Source organism: Diabrotica virgifera, chromosome 1 (assembly GCF_917563875.1).
Source record: "Diabrotica virgifera virgifera chromosome 1, PGI_DIABVI_V3a".
NCBI lineage: Eukaryota > Metazoa > Arthropoda > Insecta > Coleoptera > Chrysomelidae > Diabrotica > Diabrotica virgifera.
Genome location: NC_065443.1, coordinates 17,510,025 through 17,531,669, shown reverse-complemented (window position 1 = coordinate 17,531,669; position 21,645 = coordinate 17,510,025). Strand labels below are relative to the sequence as shown.

At 33.8% G+C, this 21,645-nt stretch overlaps 1 protein-coding gene across 4 annotated transcripts in view; it reads right to left on the bottom strand.

Annotated features, from left to right (window-relative positions):
• LOC126887496 (leucine-rich repeat-containing protein 15-like) overlaps positions 1–21,645 on the bottom strand; it is a 372,111-nt gene that overhangs the window by 48,110 nt on the left and 302,356 nt on the right. For all 4 annotated transcript variants that reach the window (XR_007699077.1, XM_050655106.1, XM_050655114.1 and 1 more), the window contains one exon: positions 5,286–5,886. Coding sequence is in view for 3 of the 4 variants with exons in the window: in XM_050655106.1 (XP_050511063.1) it covers positions 5,286–5,886 (601 nt within the window). In the remaining variant the exon portion in view is untranslated. The remainder of the gene's footprint in view (positions 1–5,285; positions 5,887–21,645) is intronic.

The following is a 21,645-nucleotide window of genomic DNA, read 5'->3' as shown; positions in this document are numbered from 1 at the left end:
ACAAATATCTGCTCTAATTCAGAGGTACAACCCCAGACTTCAATGCCATATTTGGCTATTGAGTCAAAATGGGCAAAGTATACTGTTTTTAAAATCGATGTATTAAAGAGACGTGAAATAATTCTCAATGCATAACATGCGCTACTTAATCTGGATTTCAAATTAGAAATATGGTTTGACCATTTAAAATTACTGTCTAACAGGACCCCCAGCAACTTAGTGCACTCTGTTTTATCTATTGCTGCTTGTATAGTGGCTTGATGGTTTAATAAATTATTTGACGTGAAAATCATATACTTTGATTTCTCTTCATTAAAAACTAGTTTGTTGGATAAGAAATAACTGTTGATGGTGGATAATATCTGTGTAGTTTTATTTTGCAAATTTTGATGGGATGTTGCTGTGACTAGAATGTTGATCTACTGATGTTATAGGACAATATTTTAATTTAAGCAGTAAACTAATTTGCCAAGTCGTAAGATCTTCAGAAAAGTTGCCTTCAAAAATACTTACAACTTTCCTCAAACAATCGAAGCCCTCATTTTTTTCTAAAACATTTTTGTTTGTCAGTTCCTCATTTAAAAAATGAAATGTAAAAATGAATGTAACTTACGATTTTGGAACAGGCCTTGCAAAATACTTTGTCTCCACTTAGCTTTAACTCGGGAAAACACTTTATCCAACCACTTTTTTGAATGGTAGACATATTTAAATTTAATATATACCAATCACTTCAAAAACACTAAATACGATACAACGTTTACTTTAAACAAATGTTGGCCGGAAACTGACAAAATAAATATTAGACCCTTAAAAGCAGATAGGTACCTACGACTTGCTACGCTAATAAAATAATATTTTTCTGGGAACACCCATAATTGTTAAATCCAGGTAGTAATGGAAAAGTCCAGATAGATAATAATGAGCGATAGATAGATAAATAACGAGCTCGTTCATATCGAAGTTATAAAATTCCAACTAAGAGAGGAAAATTTTAAACTTTTATATAATTTATTTTTAAATGTTGCAAAATAAATCGTGTTTAGCTTAAATATGCAATGTTGTGTTTGTTGTCTGAAAATATGCAATATATGCATCTATATGCACTTTGCATATATTCCGCTCTCTAGTTATTATAAAACGATCCATTTTGGAGCATTAACCTTGCTGCTTATTTTATCTAATTCTTAAGCTAAACTCTTTCCCTGGTTCTCCTTACAAACAGACACTAGGTGAAAAATGTCGCAATAAACGTTTCTATTTTTTTTTGGATGCCAAAATTATCCTTGTGAATCTCCCGATGAATAATAATTTAATTGTACTTACAAATACTGCATAACTTAAATAATGCAAATTCTCCCAATCAGCATTCATAAACCAGAACTGCTACCTTTTTTTTAAACTCTTTCCCACACAATTACTTTTTTACACCGTTCAAGAACTGCTGGCACTATATTTCTTCTCCTAGATTCGATCTTCCATCTTCTAAAGTCATCAACAGATAACGCTCTTTTCGGCTCCCAAATTGCTTCATACGTCCAAAGTCTCCTTCCACTATTTCTTTTCACCCAATCATCTTTCAGTCCTTCACACCACCAAATATCCGAATTCTCAACATTTACTTTCAATTTTCCCAATTTTGTGTTCGATAAACAAAATAACGATGCACCTCAATAATTAATTTCCTACAAATTTCCCAGAGTTTTGTAAAATCAATACGAGACACGATCAAATAATATATAGTCTAAGAGCTAGTGAACCCTCCGACTAACGGTCGTCCTGTAAGGCTAGAAATTTGTATAGTGATAATTCATAGCACACCAAGGCTAAAAACCATGACCTGGCAGGCATCAGCGGTGCACGTGTATCTACCAGGTGAATCGAAAAGTGCAAATTTAGGGGGTAAAATAAACTTTCTCCTGTAAGGTTTAAATTTAAGTATGTGTTTGAGTAAGTCATTTAGAAGAAATGTGTACAATGCCAGGCGATTCTGAACAGCATAAGACCTTGCCAGGCGAGGTGAAACATTAGGGGTTTTTCCTAAAATTATTTTTTTTGCATCGAACAAAGTTTTTTTAGGTTTTTTGAATCATTCCATTTAGTGATTTTTTTCTTAGTTAAATAGTTTTTGTTATATAAGCGATTAAAAATTTTGAAATTTGCGAAATCGGCCATTTTTAACCCTAACTCGGACATTTAACTAAAATTATTAATGTTGCCAAGGTAGGTACATATTCTTTAAACATTGATTGATCAAATTCCGAAGAGTTTTTTGCAATACAATATCGAAATCCCCTTTGTTTTTTAATTGCTAATTAAGCGGGCGCGACACTGTAGTATAAGCGAGGACGTTTGAGTATGCATAAATTCATTATCTCGAGAATGGGCAAATTTGAAAAGAAATCCTCAGAGAGGTCGATTTTTACTCTGAAATTAGGACTTTTTGGCATATATATAATACTAGTGACGTCATCCATCTGGGTGTGATGACGTAATCGATGATTTTTTTAAATGAGAATAGGGGTCGTGTGATAGCTCACTTGAAAGGCTATTTATTTCTCTATTCAGTTATATTAACATGAACATAATTATTTATACAGGGTGTATGTACATAATTTTTTTTCTTTTTGTCTAAATTAATTTAATAAAAAAAAATTTTTGTACACCCTGTTTAAATAATTTTATTAATTTTTATATTACTGAATAGAGAATTAAATTTTTTCCTTCATTTTCTATTTTCCTTCTACGGACGTGGACTATAATTTCAGTGATTTTTTGGAGAAGCTTAACGTCGCAAACCCTGGACTACCAAAGGTTTCCGCATATCAGCAAAAAATATGCGTTCACTACTTTATATCAAGAAATTTACTACCAACGTCTCTGTCACTCGATATATCACCAATTACAGAGTCACATACCTAAAACTCATCAAATCAGCTAAAAAAGCCTACTATCAAAATCGTCTGGGAAGCTCCAAAAGTGTTACAAAAGAAACTTGGTCCATAATAAACGATCTTCGAAATAAAACCCACGCAGCTCAAACATTTGCCCTTCCAAACCCTGAAAATCTAAACGATTACTTCATTAACGTGAGTAAAAATATAACATCAACTATTGAGTCTCAACAAGATCCCATTTCCTATCTCCCTAATTCAGAAATTGTCTCGAATTCATTCTTTATAAGACCAATCTATAAATCTGAATTGATCCAAACGATCAATAGTATCAAAAGCAAATCATCTTGTAGTACTGATGGACTATCCATAAAAATCTTCTCAAATCTCACAGATAATGTGTTAGAACTCCTCGTGTCACTAATTAATGATTCCTTTGAAAACGGTAAATTTCCAGAGTGCCTAAAGACAGCCATTATTATTCCTCTTATAACTATAGACCTATTGCCCTACTATCGGTACTCTCCAAAATTATTGAGAGGCTCATAAAATCCCGACTTATGTCCTTTCTCTTTGATAACAATATTTTATCACAAAATCAGTTCGGCTTCTTAACTAATAAATGTACAACTGATGCCATGTTTTCTGTACTTCACGAGGTTTACCAAGCACTAAACAATAATCTTTATACAGCAACTGTTTTCTGTGACTATTCCAAAGCTTTTGATTGTGAAAATCACAACATTTTGATTAAAAAACTTAATTTCTATGGAATTCGAGGTATTTCTTTGAATTGGTTCAAATCTTACTTAGATAATAGGAAACAACTGGTTACAGCAAATGATACTGACTCTAGTCTCAAAAACATTGTATGTGGAGTACCACAAGGTTCAGTATTGGGTCCTCTACTTTTCCTTATCTTTATAAATGACATCACTAATTTAAAAATCGATGGAAAATTTTTTCTTTATGCTGATGATACCAGTATCACTTGGAGCAACTCAACTATTGCAACTCTTCATGCAACTATAACTTCTGATCTTCTTACGATAAAAACCTGGTCTGACTCTAATTTACTCTCCTTTAACGTGGATAAAACGGTAGCATTATCATATAAAGGTGCTCTTCAACCCCTGCTTGTGAATAGCAGCCAGATCTCTACCGTTGATTCTGTAAAATTTCTTGGTATTCTTTTAGACAGCAACCTCAAATGGTCCCTTCATATTGATTTGTTAAGTAAGAAACTCGCCTCAGCCTGCTATGCCATAAGATCTGTTTCGAAGGAACTCAATTTAGCATCTTCTAAAATAACATATTTTTCTTTATTCGAGTCTGATCTTCGATATGGTCTTCCTTTTTGGGGGTCTAGTACAGCTGCCCAATTTGATGTTATTTTCAAATTACAAAAAAGAGCAATAAGATACCTGTTTGGCCTCAGAAGAACAACCCATTGCAGAAGTTACTTTAAAGATCACGAAATTTTAACCCTTCCATCTTTGTATATTTTAGAAACTGTTTGCTTAATTCGTAAACACATGCATGTCTTTCCAGCAAGGCCTCATCATGACTACTCCACCAGAAATTCAACTTTTGATGTCTATTTACCGATCCCGTCTTCTGAGTTAGTAAAGAAATCTATACTATATTCCGCAAAAAAACTATACAACCATCTCCCTTTACAACTCAAATCTGCAACATCCTTTCTCAAGTTCCGTAAAATGACAAAAGCTCATTTATCTAAAAGACCATATTATTCAGTAAAAGAGTTTCTTAATGACTAACTAAGAAATCACAGTAATGTACAAGTAACTAAAGTGTATTTATCTATATTTGGGTGTCACATACAGCAGCTTAAACTTATTAGTTCCTTTGTTTGTGTTTTATTATATTATGTTGTATGTTCAATTTTGCAATTTATAGTAATTTTGCAATATATTGGTTTTTGTTTTTTTACTTCACTTTTTTAACTTGTTTATATTTTTTTTATTGACGATTTATCTAATTTTATAAAATTGTATTTGTTATTGTTATGTATATCTTTTTCGTGACTCTATGTTAAGCTTTGTCCATAAAATTGTATAATTTTCGATGCACTTTTCGATTCACCTGGTAGTTACACGTGCAGGGCTGATGCCTGCCAGGTCATGGTTTTTAGCCTTGGTGTGCTATGAATTATCACTATACAAATTTCAAGCCTTACAGGAAGACCGTTAGTCGGGGGGTTCACTAGCTCTTAGACTAATACCACACCGTTGATAGCTTATTTTGTGTAATACAAAAAAACCGCGGAAAACAAGTAATCGGTTTTTCCCGTGATGTTTGTAACGAAACCAAATTCCTTTAATTTACATTTCTTAATATGTGAACATAATTATTAACAAAAGTACCTACCTGTATATCCTTAAAAACTTCAGGATGCAACTCCCTCAAGTTGTTTCCGCTAAGCTTCAGCATTCTCAGTTTACTAATCTCTAAAAATATCCTCGGAGTAAGTTCTTCGATTCTATTTCTTTGTATCGACAAAAGTTTAAGCCCATGTAAATACCTAAACGTCCCGCTAGGTAAGGAAATAATCCGATTGTCGTCCAGATACAGCTCCTTCAGATGCGACAATCCACGAAAGTTGTGGTCCAGAGGCTGCGTTATATTATTTTGGGATAAATTTAATACGTCTAGTTTGTTGAGTCCGTAGAAAAAGTGCATTCCCAGTTGGGGTATGTTAGATTTCGTAATATGTATCTCTTCGAGCTGTTTATAGCTTTGAAACACCGGACTCATAGTAAGTGAATTCATATTGTCATCTGGAGCGGTTATTTTGATAACTTCGGTCTCCAGACTGACGTTGTTTAAATTCAAGGGTCCCACCATTCCGCCATCTTTGCAGACCACTGCGTTTCGTCCTTTGTAGTCCAAGAAACACGTACATTTCGTCGGGCATAGTGCCCATGCACTAGAGACGACGCAAAGCACAAGGAACAGCCTGGCGATCATCCTGAAACAAAAAAATAAATTGGCATCAGAAAAGGCGATAGCGCAATGATCAAAAAAAGCTATAAATCTCTCGAGTTTCGTGATTTATTATTTCAATATATAGACAATTCACACAACCGCTGCGATGCATTGATAAATTTAGAAAGTAACGGAAAGATTTTGGTATTTCAATTGATTTAAAGAACAGAAAAGTAATGTATAGTCACTATACTGAGCAGAAACTGAATAAATTTAAAACAATAAAAGAGAACCGAACATTTTTATTTTTCGATTTCCCACAAAGTAGTGCAGGGTTGGCTTCGAAGAAAACACTCTTTTAAGAAAAATGTAGAATGTAATTTAAAGGGAAAAGTATCGTAAATATTTTACCACTAATTTTTGTGAGTATACATTGTTACTCAACAGACCATATTTACTAGCCTCATGAGCATATACTTCTCTTAGTGAATTTTTTTAGTATCTTACTTTTTACACGTAGATAACGACTAAAACACTGTATGCCGGTGACTACTTCTTAGAAATCCTTTGAAATCTTAAAATTAAGCCCCATTTTTTTCACAGATTTGCATTCTAGTCTAAGAGCTGGGAGCGGATTTTGTGCGTGATAAGTAATATGGAAAAACTATACGGGGATATGTTGAATTAGTTGTGTACATGACTTTCACCAACGGCCGGAAACCAGAGTTGGGGCCAAGGGTAATTATAAGGGGTCAAAGTCGCGGATTTTATTATTTTTTTTATGACGCTCATGATCGAGATAGTGCACCAAAATTTGGAAATAAGTAAGTCATGACGTACCTAAGTAAAATCTCTAGGGGCTCAACGCTGCGTGGCCGACAAAGGGGTGGGGGTAGGGGTGAATATAAAAAATATAAGGGGTTTTTTGCGACGTTCGTGATTGAGAGAGTGCACCAAAATTTGGGTATAAGTAGACCATGACATAAATAATTAAAATCCCCAGAGCCGGAAACCAGAGTCGGGAAGGAAGGTAGTTATAAGGGGTCAAAGTTCCGGTTTTTATTATTTTTTTTTGTGACGCTCATGATCGAGATAGCGCGTCAAAATTTGGGAATAAGTAGGTCATGACGTAACTAAGTAAAATCTTCAGGAGTGGAACGCTGCGTTGCCGACAAAGGGGTGGTGCAGGGGTGAATATAAAAAAATGTAAGGGGTTTTTTGCGACGTTAGTGATTAAGATAGTGCACCAAAATTTGGGAATTAGTAGACCATGACATAACTAAGTAATATCCCCAGAGGCGGAAACCAGAGTGGCGGACGAGGGTAGTTATAAGGGGTAAAAGTCGCGGTTTTTATTATTTTTTTTTGTGGCGCTCATGATAGAGATAGTGCACCAACATTTGGGAGTAAGTAGGTTATGACGTAACTAAGTAAAATCTTCAGGGGCGGAACGCTGCTTGAGGTACAAAGGGGTGGTAGGCAGGGGTGAGTATAAAAATATATGGGGTTTTTTTGTCGTTCGTGATCGAGATAGTGCACCAAAATTTGGGAATAAGTAGATCATGACATTATTAAGTAAAATCTCCAGGGGCGGAACACTGCGTGGGGACAAATGTTGTGCCGGGTCACAAAAAAATAATACACACTGCGACTTTGACCCCTTAAAACTACCCTCATCCCAAACTCTGTTTTCCGGCTCTGGGGCTTTTACTTTAGCTAAGCCATGGTCTACTTATTCCCAAATTTTGGTGCACTATCTCAATCTAGAACGTCGCAAAAAACCCCTTATATTTTTTATATTCACACCTACCCCCACCCCTTTATCGGCCACGCAGCGTTCCACCCCTGGAGATTGTACTTAGTTACCTCATGACCTACTTATTCCCAAATTTTGGTGCACTATCTCGATCATGAGCGTCACAAAAAAAATAATAAAAACGGCGATTTTGACCCCTTATAACTACCCTCATGCCCAACTCTGGTTTCCGGCTCTGAGCATTTTACTTAGTTATGTCATGGTCTACTTATTCCCAAATTTTGGTGTACTCCCTCAATCAAAAACGTCGCAAAAAACCCCTTATATTTTTTCTATTCACCCCTGCCCCACCCCTTTGTCGGCCACGCAGCGTGCCACCCCTGGAGATTTTACTTAGTTACGTCATGACCTACTTATTCCCAAATTTTGGTGCACTCTCTCGGTCATGAGTGTCACAAAAAAAATAATAAAAACGGCGATTTTGACCCCTTATAACTACCCTCAACCCCAACTCTGGTTTCCGGCTCTGGGGATTTTACTTAGTAATGTCATGATCTGCTTATTCCCAAATTTTGGTCCACTATCTCAATCACGAACGTCGCAAAAAACCCTTTATATTTTTTATATTCACCCCTACCCCCACCCCTTTGTCGGCCACGCAGCGTTCCGCCCCTAGAGGTTTTACTTAGTTACGTCATGACCTACTTATTTCCAAATTTTGGTGCACTATCTCGATCATGAGCGTCATAAAAAAAATAATAAAATCCGCGACTTTGACCCCTTATAACTACCCTCGGCCCCAACTCTGGTTTCCGGCCGTTGGTGAAAGTCATGTACACAACTAATTCAACATATCCCCGTATAGTTTTTCCATATTACTTATCACGCACAAAATCCGCTTCTATCTCTCCGACTATTCCCCATGAAAAAATGTGTATAGTCAGTTCGCTAAACTCAGACACAATTGGCTAGTTTTCAGTAAGTAATTTTGCCAATTTGGTTAAATTGGCAAAAAAAAATAATTACTAAATAGTTAATAATTACCAAATAGTTAGTAATTTTGGGGTAAAATTGGCCAAAAACAAAAAAATTACCTACTAAAATCATTTTAGCCAGTTGTGTCTGAGTTTACCGAACCGACTATAATATTAATTCTTGATATTTTTTAGAATTGTTGATAGAAGGCGCTATAATAAAAAAAAAAACGATTTATCCTAATACGCTAGAAAAATTATGGAAATGGTCTAATACTTATCTCGAATAGAGATGCACCAAGTCAAACTAGTTTGATTTTGCTCAACAAAGTTGACTTGACTTGAAAACCAAACTTTTTTGTAAAAAAGTTTGACTTGAATTGATTTCGATATATTATATATTTGACTTAAAATCAAACTTCTTCACACAGTTTGAAGTTTGAAAACTTCAAAACATTGAAAATTGCAAAGTATATGTAAAAATATAGAACAGCATTATAAAATGACTTGGAACTACTTCTTTAAAATGACATCTGATAAAAAGTCACAAAAAATTGAATGAAGAAGAATTTTCGTAGGAAGAAACAACTTGTAGGACAAATAATAGTGTTTGTGATAGTAACACTATAAAACGTTAGATCCAAAATTGTAAAAATGACCTGGTGAGTTTTTATACAATAAGTAAGTCTGTCAAAAACATATTATATTTTGTTGCTCCTTCATAAATTGTTGAAGTAGATTAAATTACACTTGGTATGATAAACAAAAAAAAACATCCAACGGATTTTTGTTGTAATCTTAAGTAACACTCAAATAAATATAAAAGCGCGATACGGTTGACAGAGAAAAAAATTATCGCCGATAAAACTAAACCTGCTAGTAAGCAATTTTACGCGTAAATGAAGCATTTTCTTGAAGTTACTACTCTATTCTGACTTGAATCACTTCCCGTACTAAGTTATTTTTATATGGGACTCATTGCATTTTAAATTTTTTTTATCTTAAGTGGCGTCTTAATTACATTATTATCTGGATAAAAAGTATATCTACTAAATAAATTATTTTTCAGAAGGATTGACTTGGGTTTGACTTGAAATTAAGTCAAACTAAAGTCAATTTCAAATATTCAAGTCAAACTTGTGCAACTCTTATCTCAAAAACTAAACGTTCAAATAAAAAACCAAAAATACTATGGACTGAATAGTTACTAATTTCGTGAGTTTCGGCCGTTCTACGAAGACTACTGTAAGGATTTTCCGTAAATGAAATCAAACTTTCAACACTTCTTCTTTTATTGCTCATTTTGGTCTTCCTTACTTAGCTCGATTTTTTACAGTGCCTGTAGCTTCAAAACTGTTAACCGTTCTCTCCACAGTCAATTTGGAGATAAAAATGGGGGCCCTTACTTAAGATTTCAAAGTTACCCCCGTCCCAGCCCTCAAGGGGTGTGGCGATGGAGGGTCGTGTTTGATGTCATTCGATATATTTTAAAAAATAGCAGACATCAGAGTATAGTCCGGTTTGCACAGACAGCGTGACGTCACAAGATGGCTGATACGATATCATCTGACAGCTGTCATGTAAGCTGATATGTCCACGTCAATTCTTCTTCCTTTCCGTCTGTCAATTCGTCTTCTTTTCAGTCTGTCAATACATGTTCTTGCCTGTCAAATTGTGTTCTTTTCTGTTTTTCACAGTTCTGCTTCAGAATTTTCATGTTTCGTGCATGTATAATTATCAATGAATCGAAAAACCATTTTCGTATTATATTCACGTACCCCAAAAAATAAAAAATCTTGTTTATTAGAAAGCATTAAATTTATTCAACTTTTTTCATACGTAATATTTTTGACTATTTTGTTTGGTTTTCTGTTAATTTTTCAGTGGTTCTTATCTTTATACTTCTGATCTACTTACAATAAAAACCTGGTCTGACTCTAATTTACTCTCGTTTAACGTAGATAAAACAGTAGCATTATTTTATAAAGGAGCTCTTCAACCCTTACCTCTTAATAACAGCCAGATCAGTACCGTTGATTCTGTAAAATTTCTTGGTATTTTTTTAGACAGCAACCTTAAATGGTCCCTCCATATCGATTTGTTAAGGAAGAAACTATCTTCAGCTTGCTATGCTATAAGATCTGTTTCGAATGAATTCAATTTAGCATCTTCCAAAAGAACATATATTTTTCTTTGTTCGAGTCACATATTCGTTATGGTCTTCCTTTTGGGGTTCTGGTACAGCTGCCCAATTCGATGTTATTTTCAAATTGCAAAAAAAGAGCAATAAGATATCTGTTTGGCCTCAGAAGAACAACACATTGCAGAAGTTACTTCAAAGATCACGGAATTTTAACCTTTCCATCTTTGTATATTTTAGAGACTGTTTGCTTAATTCGTTAAACATCTACATGTCTTTCCACCAAGGCCTAATCACGACTACTTCACGAGAAATTCTACCTTTGACGTCTATTTACAGACCCCGTCATCTGAGTTAGTAAAGAAATCTATATTATATTCCACAAAAAGAATGTGTGTGTACTTTGTAAGCACGTAAGAAGTTATACTTCTATTATATAATTTCAACGAAGTAAATATACTTAACAGATCATTTGTATTTTATTTAAATATTAAACTAACTTTCTTATCTACCGCTTTCAAAAAATTTTTATTAAACAACCAAAAATTAAAAAAAAAATGAATCGTCCAGGATTGGAACCGGGGACCTTCCGATCTCTGATCCAACGCTCTACCAACTAGGCTACTGAGCCTCTTGTAAGTGACACGTAAGATTCGGATATAATTACACAACACGGTGACAAATAGATCGAGGGGAAAATGTTATACCTACATATTTTATTATCTTACTACAGAGGACAACAAATCCATAGACATAAAAATTATAATAAATAATACATTTACTAAAAAACACTAATATATTATTTTAATGGCTTATTTGCGCTGATACATAATTTGAAAGATTAGCAACTAAACGTCATACTGTCTGTGTGCGCATGCGCGCAGATTTATGAAAAATTTTACTCTCAATCGCGCCTAAAGAAGTATAACTTCAAAAAAACTTTACAACTATCTCCATCTACAACTTAAATCTGCAGCATCTTTCCCCAAATTCCGTAAACTGACAAAAGCCTAGATACCTATCTGAAAGACCATATTATGCAGTAGAAGATTTTCTTAATCAATAACTAAGAAATTACAGTACCCTTTGCACAAGTAGTATTTTTATTATTATTTTTTATCTATATTTGGGTGTCATATGCAGCAGTTTAACTTTTAAACTTAATTACTAGGTAGACTATACAATTTGTTAAATTTTTAAATTTTGAAATTGATTCTTTCTGTTTAACTTCATTATATGATTATTTTTTTAAATTATACTGACGATGTATGTAATTTTAGTAAATTGAATTGTTATTGTTTTGTTTTCTTGACTTTTTGTAAGCTTTGTAGATAAAATTGTACAATTTTTCATGGCAATAAAAAATATTCTATTCTATTCTACTCTATATAAATTTACAATTTTATATGCAAAACATTTTGTCTCTAATTACTGTTTCTAATTTTAACCGTGTAGTAATTGCTAGACAAAGCTAAACTAATAAAAGTACATAAAAGTCAAAAGCTCTATTTAACTAACAAAAGTACACCCTTATCCCAACAACTTAATCTGATGACATCAATCATGTAGTGGGGATGAAGAAAGCGAGTAAAGGTAATCTTATTATTAACTTGTCAGTGTTATAAAAGATATGGAAATACGGTAGCTCCTCGGTCTTATACTCTTCCCAGTCTTCCCTTTTGTGTTCATGCCTTGTAGACGACGACTGTAATTTACACTTTAAGAATCTCTACAAAATGGCGATAACGGGACACTTGGTGCGGGAACGGGTCTTATCTTTTGTCAAATATGGAGGCAGTAAATAAGTTTTCGTGAATGCACACGTCGGATCACCTGCAAATGCATTGCGAGTGCACTATTTTAAACGATATGGCTCGATTCTCACTAGCAAACAGCTTGGATGTGTAATAATTTTATACTATATTCCCTCAGCTTATGTTCACTACGTGCTACTTACTTTAGACGTCGTTTTTCCTGTCGTCTAACCTGCTATATTAAATAAAATAACATTGTACTATCAAACTGATCTTTTGATCTTCATTGTAACGTTATACACGTCAGCTGTTTTTTAACTTTATTTGAATAATTATTTTATTCTAATTTCAGTGTTGATTTTATTCATTTCATGAGTTTGTATTTTATTTTACTATTTTTCTTCTAAAAATAGTTGGCGCTCAATTATTTTAACAGTTAAGTATTCTGCATGTCTTCCATCCTCCTTTTTTTACGCAATAACTAACTTAATCATACGCATATAAAATTGGTATATGCATGTAAAATATTTACAATTTCACCATCATCATCACTCTCTTTGCCTTATCCCTATGCGGGATCGTCTTCCCTAATTTCATTTCTCCACACAATTCTATCTTGGGTCATATCAATGTTAATCCCCTTTACCAACATGTCCTGCCTTATCGTCTCCCCCCCCCCAGGTCTTCTTTGGTCTTCCTCTCCTACTCCTTCCAGGAATCTGCACTTCAGCAATTCTGCGTATTGGGTGATTAACGTCTCGAAGTTGAACATGACCAAACCATCTTAACCTATGCTCTCTCATTTTGGCCTCAATTGGTGCCACACCTAGACTTCCCCTAATATACTCATTTCTAATTATATCCTTCTTCGTCACCCCACTCATCCATCTAAGCATTCTCCTTTCCGCCACATGCATTCGTTGTTCCTCTTTCTTTTTCAATTCCCAACATTCAGTTCCGTACATCATAGTCGGCCTTATGTCTGTTTTATAGAATTTTCCCTTCAGCTTCATTAAAATTTTTCTGTCCCACAACACACCACTCGCTTCTTTCCACTTCATCCATCGAGTACTAATTTTACTGCATGCATCTCCATCTACTTCTCCATTCTTCTGTAATACCGATCCTAGGTACTTAAAACTATTGCTTTTCACAATCATTTCACCATCCAAAGATACCATTTATTTGAAAAAAAAAACCATGAAATCCTTATATTTGTTAAAATCCCTATAAAGGCCTACATCATAAAACAAACAGAACTAGTTTTCAATCGGTTGACCGAGCATCATCAGTGTTTCTTGAATCAAACCTGCTAACCACCAAAGTAAAAATATTAGGGTAAAAACCCTTTAAAATTAATCCGTCGTTGGAACATATAAAAATGATATGACTTTACACATGGATATACAAAATATCCAATGTTTCACGCTCGAAGTACCATTGAGCTAAATTTGACTTGTTCACATCATGGCTGTGTGGAAGCAACTTGCTGTTTTGCTTGCTTGCTTGTTTTTGAAACAAATTTAAAAAAAAAATTGAAGAAAAGGATCTTCTGTGTAAAAGGTATATTAGTTTGAAAACCCCCATAAAGGGCTACATTAAAATACAGAACGTTTTCGCTCTAAAGAGAGCATCATCAGTGTTCTAAGCAATCTCTATATGCTAAGCCACCAAAAATACATGGGTTAAAACCCTTAAAATGCCGACAAAAGGTCTTACATTGGCATATTATTTATGAAACCCTGGCGATGGGTGAAATTTAAAGGGTATACCTCAAGGCACCATATGACTATACCACAAGCATGTGGGTGGTTGAGTTGATTTCTCTGTCTTCACAAAGAGAAAGGTAAAAGCCAACTGCTGGCTTATACCTTTATATAATATTTTCAACTTGGTTTAAAAAAAGTGAATAAAAAATGCATTTATTAGTAATAAATAATTATGCAAAAGTATCGTAAATCTTTCCTAATAAACTTTTTATTTTGTTATATAAGAAATTATACATATTTATTACAATTTTTTATCAATTATGATATAGATAACATTACCTGGTAGTTGTGCACTTAAAACATGGTAAAAGAGTTAATTTTTTTGAAAAAAGTTATTCAAAAAGTTTAAAAGGAAAAATTGACGCTACTTTGCATAATTATTTATTACTAATAAATGCATTTTTTATTCACTTTTGTTAAACCATGTTGAAAATGTAGCTCATGCTCTTCCATTTGACACCTGTGGAATGGTTCTAAGGTCATTTTTTTCTGACTTATGTTATTGCAAAAAAATGCTCTCTGGGAAAAACAATTTGATAAAATTTAAACAATTGAATGAATCGCTTTGAAATTTTTATCACATATTAAGCACCAAAGAATCCTCATTTGACAAAAAATTCAAAGCTGTACACTAATTTTTACAACAGTTATTGAAAAAATATTTTTTTTTGCAATTCCGACCTTTTTTTCGAAATTATATTAACAATAAATAAGTATATCATACTTTTTGATATGTCATTTTAAAGATTTTTCCATAATATCGAAGATATTTGGACTAAAAAAATCATAAGTTTCACTGTTTCCCGTTGATTTGAAAAAAAGGGGAAAATACCATTTTTTGGCAGTTAGTTGTTTATAAATAAAAATGGCCGCCAGATCCTAAGCAGGAAATAGTTACAATTTGTTCGTATAGGTATTACTTCTCGAAAAAACGCTTCAGTACCCTGGCTGCTGAAGTGTCACGAACAGGGTATATTTTTTTCTTATTACCCTGGCCTATAAACAGAAAGCAGTTTCAGAACCTAAATATTTTCAGTAAAACATTTAAATTCTGTTCTTGTATAATAAATTATGAAGTTAATTAACCGTTGCAATATACATTAATATCATCACTTACTCGTAGTTGAGCAACTTCCTTCCCCCAGTACACGGAGTTCTCGTCTTTGTCTTTCACCTGTATGAAGTTTAAACTGATTTCGATGAATGTTTCTCTTACCCGCCCTTCTACTTCAACTTCTAGTAATTAGATAGTATCAAAGTATATATAATACCCTATCTTGTTTTCATTAAGAGCTAATTCAAAGTTAAATGGTCCATTTTCTTTAACGAGGGGAGTATAAAGTTTCATCCCCTTTAAACCCCATAGGCAACTACGAATTTTTGATACAATGCATGTTTATTTAAAGGTGCTTAAGATGTTTTGGGTTAATTATTTCAATCTGTGTTTTAACCTCACGTAAGGATATGACAGGGAGACGTCTGATGATTCACTTTTGTATACAACACGTGAAAAGACTGTAATCGATACTGAGATGTAATAGGGAATCTATTTTTATTAAATAATCGTCTACTAGAGTACCTATACGGTGACAATACTTAGATTGCCAGACTAGACTGGTTTTCTGGTACTAGAACGGTTTTCGTTTGGATGCAACTACAATCTGGTCAAAGTAGACCAACAAGTAATTTTAATCTAGCATAAAGTAGTTATCAATGTACGACGATGACGTGGACACAATTGCACAATCCACCAGAGATGCAAAAGAATTTTTAATTGTTATCTTAGGTCTATGTTTTTGATAATTTTGTGCTGCTTTATATTTGATATTAAATTTGATTTATTAAATTAATAAAATGCCGAACAAGGTCCTGGGACAATCTGAAGCAGCGTTCTACGTTAAATATTCACTTGATTTCTATCTAAAAACAAATCAAAACATAAACGTAACCTTACAATCCTTAACATAACTACAGAGTTATCTCATAACTTGAGGCCTAACGTCGCGTTATAAAGTGACAGTTATGCTCGATTTCACCAACGATACCTAAATATATAAGAATTACCTAAGTGGGTTTAGGCACTTCCTACCTCTAAAACGGATTTCACCATACGATAAGAATTGCCTAAACCGCTTAAGCATTACCTTACGTTAGGATACGGATTTCGATCTCTCTAAACTTTAGGTATTACTTATCATTGACAGTCAGGTTATATTTTTACAATTTTGACTAATGTACTTGTGACGTTTGTCAATAATTTGCTTCTTACTTTAATTTTGCTGTTATTCTGTAATTAGTATATTAGTTGAAATTTGGTATTTTCTTTTATATTATTAATATAATATGTGTTGGAAAATATAGAAAATCCTTTGGAGTTTTTTACAGGTCTATTGACAAAATTATGTAGTCTACCTACTACCTAACAAACTAGTGTTGTGTTTCAAAAACCCATTCATGATTATAACTAAAAGTGTGTCATTAAAAAATTAATAATAAAAAGCAATTTTCAACATATTATTTATTTTAAAATTATTTCGTTAATGACAATTCAACCAACTTCAATTTTTCGTCATATGTGAAATTTACAACTCTTTTCTTTTCCTCAATTTCACTGTACATACAAATAACATACAAAATAACTATAATAGTACAAAACTGAATAAAACCAAATTGGCAAACAAACAATAATGACAAATAATCGAAAAAGTAAGAAAATGTCATCTTATTCTTCTTTTTATTTATCAAAAATAGTTCAAATGCGCCGTAGGTAATACCTAGGAAAGCATTTCCTAGATAAGCAGTTCTTTTAGTTGTGAAATGCGATTGTTTCTAAGTATTGACTTAAGAAGTTCCTATCGATAAGAATTACTTAATAAGGCAACTGTTTAGGTATCTTTGGTGAAATCGGGCATTAGTGACATTAGAAATAACGCAAGTATGCAGTTAAGTTAAAGAATATGATACATCACACCAATTCGAGGATTATAACTCAACTACAGGATAACTTACGTTAAAGATAACTTCGGTCATCCATCACAAGGCTCAATGTTTCTCAAAATTAATAACTTGCCACATGTACTTATCCAGTCTACTAAATACCGCACTAGTTTCAACGTAGCAACATTTGTGCAAAAAAGTACCTGACTTTGATTTCATTACTGATGACATTTTTAAGAATATTTCGAAAAAATCTGTTATGCAATTAACTCACCTTTAAAACGCCTTACATACTCAAATAAGACCACAATATTTAGAGCTAGCCACGCTCTGGAATACATTCCCAAAGCTTAGGGAAGAGCGAGGGTGGCGTTTATTCCCAAACCAGGAAAAATAGATTACACCTCAGCAAAATCATATAGGCCTATATTTCTGACTTCATTCATGTTGAATACCATGAAAAAAAACGAAAGGTCTTTAAAACAAAAAGAAGCTGCACTTGTTGCATTTTTAGATATAGAAGAAAAAATCGATAACACAACATTCAAGTATATTTACAGCAGAATCATATCCACACATACGTATGAAGGTGCCCATAAACCTGAAGGTAACTAAGCGACGCCTCCAAGTATTGTCACCAAAACTATGGAATATAGTCGTCGATGTTGTTCTGAAGCTATTTTCTTGTGGCATTTTTATAATCAAGTATATTCAAATGGGAAATAAGCCACAATTTTACCTAAAAATGATTTTATTAACGTTTCGACGCCCAAGTCGGGTGTCGTTGTATTTTGATTTTGACAACGACACCCGACTTGGGCGTCCAAACGTTAATAAAATCATTTTTAGGTAAAATTGTGGCTTATTTCCCATTTGAATATACTTGATTATAGTCGTCGATGAACCGGTTTTTTCTTTTTAAAGTAAAAACCGGTTATTGTTTTTACGGTGATTAGGATTAGGTTAGGTATTATTTTGGATATCACTCATAATTAGATAGACGCAAACATCATCTATTTTTCACACTTGACTCTTGACACTGAAAGTGGGTGAATGACCGTTTCTGATTACCAAAAATAATGCTATGACTATGAATATCGAATTACCGATTACAAATACGAATCTCCAAGGATTTCCCTACGTTTTCAAAACGATACACCAATACAGGAAGTATTAAATGAGTTAAAATGTACCTATTATAAAAAATATACAACCGTGTTAAAAGTAATACATATATAGTTTTTTTTGATGATAGTAAAAATATTGTAAATATTATAAATAAAAATATAAAAATAAATTGCATTATCCAATTTATTTTTAAGTAAAATATTTATGCTGATATTATTATTTTAAATCCCATTTGAAAGAGTCTTGGAAATTTTTTATAAGTTGAAATGCTTGGGGAATTTTTTGGGTTTGGGAGGAGAGGAAAATTGGTGGGTATTTTAGAGGATTATAGTTTTAAATGGTAAATTAAATTTGTTTAATAAATATAATAATTAATATAATAAAATAGTTTTATTAAAAATTGTGTTTTATTTATATTGATATTGATGTTTTTTCGATAGTACTAATTTTGATAATATTGATATCGGGTCGAGTGGAGTATTGTAAACTAAAGTGTATTGTAAATGTAACATTGTAACCTATTGGATTAAAAAACCGAAAACCGGTTTTTGGAAAAACAGGTTTTTTGGCCGGTTATAACCGCCAGATTAAACCGTAAGCAAAAAAAAAACGGTACAACCGAAAATCGGTGTTTTGTCAAAAACCGCCATCCCTAATAAGGAAGACTTAATATATATTACATTATGTTTTGCTTTCATATCAACACGTAAAATAATTCGAAAATCTTTGTTTTCTTCAGTCTTCCATGAAGCACCATATTGTAATATTCACAAGGCTACGTAGTCACTTTCCATGATTTGCTGATGATGGTTATAGTAGTTTTGTTATTATACAACGTTATTTACTAGCATTGGTACTACGTATGTATTTTGTTTATTAAAATGCAAAATTAGACAGGATCAAACTCATAGTTTATTTGCTAGTGAACAACAGATATTTCACAGTAACATTGCACGTACATCATTGTCCTATTACACCGTGAAATATTAATCTGATCCTTGAACGCTTAACCAGATTTTATACATGTTTCCCGAACCCCCAGTAGAAATCCCACTCGATTCCCTCACGATCAGCCGAGATAATGTAGCGGGATGAAATATTTGTTTTTGTCCTGGAACGGGAATGGCGGCCTAGCTGGATATAATTTATGTATTTTTGAAAAAAGTATATTTGCAATTGACATGTCCCGTATTTGTTTTTAGGGAAGTAAGCTCGAACCTCGTATATCACTTTCAAAGAAGGATATAATTCACCTAAATAGAAAAAGAAAGTAGTCTTTTTGGAATAATAGTAACTATCAGGTTAGCATGGAGAAGTTATTTATATGCGACGTAGAATTATGTACTAGAGCAAACTATAATAGAAATATAAATAAGCCGGTGACATTCGTAATAATTAGACCAGTTATAATACACCTATCAAAGGCACAAAAATATCATCCTTGTAGTACAGTGTAAAAAACGCCATTAACGCGGTATTTAAAGAGAAGAGGAGTGATGAATATTAGTGAGCAATTAGAAAAACATTGCTGATATCAGAACTTAAATACAGGCTGATGCAGGATGATTCTTCTTTTTAAGTGCCATCTTCGCGACAAAGATTGGCAATCATCATGGCTATTTTCTCCTTCGAGGCAGCTGCTTGGAACAGTTGCTTAAGCTGCAACCAAACCATTCTCTCAGGTTCTTCAAAAAGGAAACTAGTCTCCTACCAACACTGCTCCTACCCTCTATTTTTCTTTGAATTATGAGTCTCAAAATGTTATATATTTCGCATCTCATTACATGTTCGAGATATTGTAATTTCCTTTCTTTTATTGTGTTTTCAATTTTCCTCTCTCTGCGTATTCTCCTTAACACTTTTATATTCGTGACTCTATCTACCCATGAAATCCTTAACACTCTTCTAAATGTGCACATTTCAAAAGCGTTAAGTCGATTTATTGCATTTCGATTTAATGTCCATGATTCAGCTACTTATAAAGCACACTGTGTACATAACATTTAATTAGTCTTATTTTGAGGGCCAAAGTCAAATCTTTGCTGCATAAAATATTTTCACGAAGTTTGCACGTACTTTTTCAATTCTCACTCTTATTTCTATAGTAGAATCATTATTTTCTGTGATTACCGTTCCCAACTAAGTATATTTTTTATTCTCTCAATCTACTGGCCACCTATCGTTAATATTTCGTTTGTATTGTTGTTCTTGCTAATTTTCATAAAGTACCCCGCACAAACCTTATGGAAATTAGGTCCCAGTGGATTTCGTCCATACTTTGGAAAAATACTCTTTGAAGCATCCTGATAAAAAGTTCTCATGGGCACAACTCAATCGTATGAAGGATTTTCAAGATATAGAGGCACAAACTCGGAAATTATAAGATTTACTGGGTATTCCAATTCCCTGAGTTACTGGTTATCTGGCAACATTTAGAAGTTTTGATCAAAGAAAAGTACTAGTAGGCTAGGATTTTTTCCTGGCTATCCAATTGCGACCTTTACTTTGACCTTGACCTTCAACGGACGTCATCTTCTAGAGTTTCGAGGGTTCTGGGCATTAGATTGATATAAACAGATTACTCATGGGTTTTTGGGATCGCTAAACACGAGTATGCCATCAGAATTAACCTCCGGAGAACGTGGTGGACAGGGCCACTGCAAGGGACGTCATCTTCTAGAGTTTCGATGGTTTTCGGCATTTAATTGATGCAAATGAATTACTGGGGGGTTTTTTGAGGTCGCTAAACACAAACATGCCACCAGAACCGACTCGCGGAGCACCTGGTTTCCAAGGTCAATGAAAGGTCTCAAGGTCTTTGGACTACATTAATGCAAACGGATTAGTTATAGGTTTTTGGGGTTGCTGAACACGAATACGTGATCAGCACAGACACAGGAGCACATGGTGCCTAAGACTGGTTATCTTCTGGAGTTTCGGAGGAATTAAATGGAATACTCTTAGGTTTTTAACTCAAGAAGGTAACCTGTCTTAGGCGCCAGTTGCTCCTGTGTCTGTGCTGATCACGTATTCGTGTTCAGCAACCTCAAAAACCTATAACTAATCCGTTTGCATTAATGTAGTACCAAAGACACTCGAAACTCCAGGAGCGCCTTTCATTGACATTGGAAACCAGGTGCTCTGGGAGTCAGTTCTGATGGCCTATTTGTGTTTATAGCGACCTGAAACAACCCTCCAGTAATTCATTTGCATCAATTAAATGCTGAAAACCATCGAAACTCTAGAAGATGACGTCCCTTGCAGTGGCGCTGCCCACCACGTCCTCCGGACGTAAATTCTGAAGGCATATTCGTATTTAATGATCCCAAAAACCCATGAGTAAT